This window comes from Malaya genurostris, chromosome 2 (assembly GCF_030247185.1).
Source record: "Malaya genurostris strain Urasoe2022 chromosome 2, Malgen_1.1, whole genome shotgun sequence".
NCBI lineage: Eukaryota > Metazoa > Arthropoda > Insecta > Diptera > Culicidae > Malaya > Malaya genurostris.
The window spans coordinates 54,764,531-54,769,144 of record NC_080571.1 but is presented as its reverse complement, the minus strand read 5'-3'; the positions used below and the strand labels follow the sequence as shown (position 1 = coordinate 54,769,144).

The following is a 4,614-nucleotide window of genomic DNA, read 5'->3' as shown; positions in this document are numbered from 1 at the left end:
GAAGAACACTACAGCGGCAGCGCGAACCGTACCTTCACCAACAGTTTCGTTGGAAACCCCCCAAAACGCCACCCGAATAGTGGGCCCGCGAGACTGCATGATGCGCGCCAGATGATAGTAGGTATACAACCTTCAAAACTGGGGTGTATGGGAGGTCGCTGGGGATTGAAGCACAGTGCAAGACGGATAGGTTTTTTTTTCTCGTATTATGTGTAGTGGAGAAAGAAGAAAAACGTACTAGTTGTTCGGGAGAGCCGCTAGTCTTGTGGGTTCAGCAAAAAAAAACTATCATTTTGTGGTCGCTTGGTATAAAACAGCAATTTGGTCGGCGGAAGGTACACTCGGTCACAACACTCGTCTCAGTAAACATCTAAATTATCGTACCCTGTTTTTAAGTATAATGAACAACTTTGCCGTGGTAAGTCGTCCAACAGTGTGGAAATTTTGTGACTAGTTTCAAAAATAGTTTTGATTATGTGAAGATCTGAAGTTATCTGAATTGAAAAAGGTTGAAAATTTAGTGGAGTTGAATTTAAATGAAGTGTTTTAGCGAACTCAAAGCAACAATCCACCAAATGTGCACAAAAAAAAATTACATAAAAAGCGTTAAAGTGAAAGTGATACTTCAGGACAAAAAATCAGTTACTTGAGCGCTTTTCAAAATCATGTGAACTTTGAACGTTGCCGTAGTACTTATGATGGTGTGGTTTTTCCTTTTTCAGTTTTTGGCCTTTGCTTTGGCCACCGTTGCTGTCGCTGAACCACCTTCCGGATACAACTATAACCGCCCATCGTCCGGCGGTGGCGGCCGCGGAGGATACTCCGGCGGCGGCGGCGGTGGTGGTTACTCTGGCGGTGGCGGTTATTCTGGCGGCGGTGGTGGTTATTCTGGCGGTGGTGGATATTCCAGCGGTGGCGGAGGATACTCCGGCGGCGGCGGTGGCTACTCCAGTGGAGGATCATCCGGATATGTGAGCAGTTTTAGCAGTGCCGGAAGTTTCTCTAGTGGAGGTGGTGGTGGTGGTCTACAGAATGTTCCAATCGGTGGGCAAACTTCCGAGGGTTTGAATGTAGATCAGCAGCTACTGAATGAAATTCGTCAAATCCTGCTTCGCGAAGAAAGCCAGAGTTCAGCTTCTTCGGGTGGATTTGGAGGTGGTGCTCCAAGCGGATCCTATGGTCCACCGAGTGGATCGTATGGTCCTCCTTCTTCATCGTACGGTGCTCCAAGTGGTGGATCTTCCCGTGTCGTTGGAATTGATTTGGAAGGAGTGAAACAAGCCATTCAGGTTGCCCAATACCTGCAGACATCATCCTCCGCAGGAATTTCTGGATCGTATGGTGCTCCTTCGGCACCGTCGGGCTCATACGGTGCCCCATCAGCTCCATCCGGATCATACGGTGCTCCATCTCGTCCATCGAGCTCCTATGGTGCACCATTCTAAATGCTGCAACCAGAAAAAAGAATCCACGACGTATTAAATCTATGATCCTGAAATAGAAATATCTCAAAGCGTCAACAAAACACCAAAAATAGGCGGCTTTCGATCATAAACAAATTGGAACCGGCAAACGTACAACGGATTATGCGATGAATTCCAACGAATGTAGCGAAAAACATTGTCAGAGACAAGACTTAGAACATACCACCATCATTACAAAGAACAAAAACACGCACATCAAACTATCACTATACTTTCTAACGGGTCTGAGCGAGCCAGCGATTTTCGTGGGTGTTCTTTTCTCCCCTTCAATGCACTCTATCCCGCTGTCGAGGAACACCTTCTATGGTGTAGCGAGAGAAGAACAGCCTCAAAATCGCTGGAAAGTAACAATCGATGTTATAGCCTTTGATCTCCATACCATCCATTAATGGATCACGAACAAGATCTGTATTGTCAGCAACAATAACAACAACAACAAACGGGAGTGGCTACAGCATCGATTGTTACAACGAGAGAGACGTCACAAGAACAACTTTTGTTATTATTACTTGTTTTTAATCGTGTAAATACTTGCAACGTTTTTATCTCTCTTTTATCTAGTTTACTTGTTATAGTTGTTTTTGTACCGAGAATGTGAAAACGTAACCGAGAAAACGAAAAAATCAAAAAAATAAAAAAAATCGAAAAATTTGTCACCGTTAACTTTGCGTTTTATCTGAGCAGAATCTTGACAAGATGACCCTTCCATACTTGAGATCAACTATAAAACAAACCCCGGGTAATTGACTTCTGAGAGTAATTTACTTATTTTCCTTACAAAAGCGATTCGAAATTCGAATGGTAGGTCGAAAACCTTAAAACCTTCGGTGATCTAGTCTTGATGGATAGAATTGATGCCTGTGATAGGCAATTAACGATTAGAAAAGTAAAACGAAAAAGATGATATGTTCGATAAAATCACGGTATTAAATATACTTGGATTTTATAACCAAAATCTATTTTACTTCTATTACTAAAATATCTTCATGTTACTTAGCGATATCATACAGTCGTCCAATAGGTTAAATATCATAACATAATCACGGGAAGACATGTGATAGGAACTTGTGAGCGTGTCGGTATTTCACCCATTGCCAATCCGTATTAATAGTGGCAACATCTAGTAATAAATGATCAAAATTATCTGTAGAAACGTTAAACAAACTTTAATATCTTAAAATTTCAAATAGATTGCTTCCGCTTTGGTATAGCTGATTTTCCAATTTTAATAAAATTTCATGTTCTAGGGTAAGGGCTCCCTATTTTATTTCAGCTCTAATTTCCATCTCATTCCTTCACCTCATAATTTTGAACATTAATCATATCTTTAAACGTACCTGAATAAAACTGTGTAACGTTTTAAAACATTTATTCTAGGTTTTTCCACACTCTCCAATTGAAAAAAAAAGTTGAAAAACCTTCAACGATCGCTTTTTTCATTTAAAATAAATTCACTTTTTGATTTAGGAACCACTTTCGTCTGAAGTTTAACAATTCATCATGTTTCTGAATATTTACTAATCGATTCGTCTCAAAACATGATCACTATTTCACATAATTACACCACTATTCAATGTTGGATGACTTTATAGTTAGTAATGTTCACTTTCCACTTGTTTATTCAACAATTAAAGATTTCTGAAATTACCTGATAAGCAATAAAAGCAATGAAAAATATGAGATGAAAATTTGCATTTAATTCACTTGATTGCGCTTTGTTTTCATCTCATTTCGTATCGCAAGGTTGCCAAGTTTCTTCATAATGTAGAATAAAATAAAATATTTTTTCTTCTTTAAATTATCATCAACAAGTATTTTTTGGTATCCGTGACATTAGTTTAATTATATCATTGATATTTATATATAAATAAAACTGTTTCGGATTCTAATATTACCAAATAGAGTGTGTTAAATACTAATGAAATAACCATTGTGCAAATCTAGTAGCACTGGTTTCTTTCCGCTATATGGCAACATAACACTGTTAAATGTGTGTGTTTCATCGCCTGTGCACAGAGATGCCAGATATTTTCATAGAAAATATGTATCTGCTCTATCTGTTTTCACTTACAAAATGAATCAAATTCAAAACAAATTCAAATTGGTTTTAAATTTTAATATAATTGTTTATCAGTGTTCATCATCAAACATTTGCACAAAAGATTTCCATTTTAACATGTGATTTGTCCGTTGATTAATAAACTTTTAAAGAAGTACTGCAATCAAATACTACTAGATACTCAGAGAGAAAACGGTTTACTTCTCACTTTTTATGAACTTTTACAAATCTGTATTAAATTTAGGAAATCTGTAATCTGATTAAACGAACGCGAACGCAAAAATCTATACAATACAGATATAAATCTGTATGAATGGCATCTCTGGTTCTGCATTTTGTTTTTAGAAGGGCTAATGCCTAAATAGTAACAATTCTTTTTTTTTGTTTTTTTAATTTCTCCAAATTAACTGCAGAGTAAAATTTTAAATTTGAAACGAAAGGTAATAAAAACGATCCAAAAAATTGTAAACGTCGAATTGATTCCAAACTGTTTTTTTTAATATCGTGTTTTGTTTTATAGTTGGCATTAGGCCCTTTTTAAGGAAAATTCTGACATTTTGAACCTGAGAGTGTGATAGTGCAATATTTTGGTGTTGATTGCTGTCGCCATTGCTAATTTATGGGATGAATAAAGGACCAACGATAAGATGAATACAAAACCTTTGAGATGAAATTAGGAGCACAGTAGTGAACATATCAGAAGTGTTTTTAGATGATTTTTTTTATTATTATTATTCTAATTACCAAGGAATGATAATCAATTCCCAATGAGGGGCAAGGCAAATTAAGCAGAAATATGAAAAAATCGTAGTGATTTTGGTGACTAAATCAGGTTTTTAAGGTAACGTCCTTACAAATGAGATGAAATAGGGAGCCCTTACCATATGATTATTTCAACACAATATGACACCAATTTTAGGTCTTTGAGAATCCAAAATAAGAGGAGGTAAACAAAACCCATCATCACCCAACGAACCAACAGTTCGGATAAAAAGGGAATGATTTTATTGATTGTGTTATTAAAACTATTTACTCGTGTATTTTTCACAGCTGTTATAAACTTTTATTAAA

At 36.8% G+C, this 4,614-nt stretch overlaps 1 protein-coding gene across 1 annotated transcript; it reads left to right on the top strand.

Moving 5' to 3' along the window:
- The first annotated feature begins 288 nt into the window (after positions 1-288).
- Positions 289-2,147, top strand: LOC131430561 (loricrin). The gene is made up of 2 exons (XM_058595628.1): positions 289-418; positions 723-2,147. The coding sequence occupies exons 1-2, from the start codon at positions 401-403 to the stop codon at positions 1,443-1,445; spliced, it is 741 nt and encodes a 246-aa protein (XP_058451611.1). The 5' UTR covers positions 289-400; the 3' UTR covers positions 1,446-2,147.
- Positions 2,148-4,614: the final 2,467 nt, after the last annotated feature.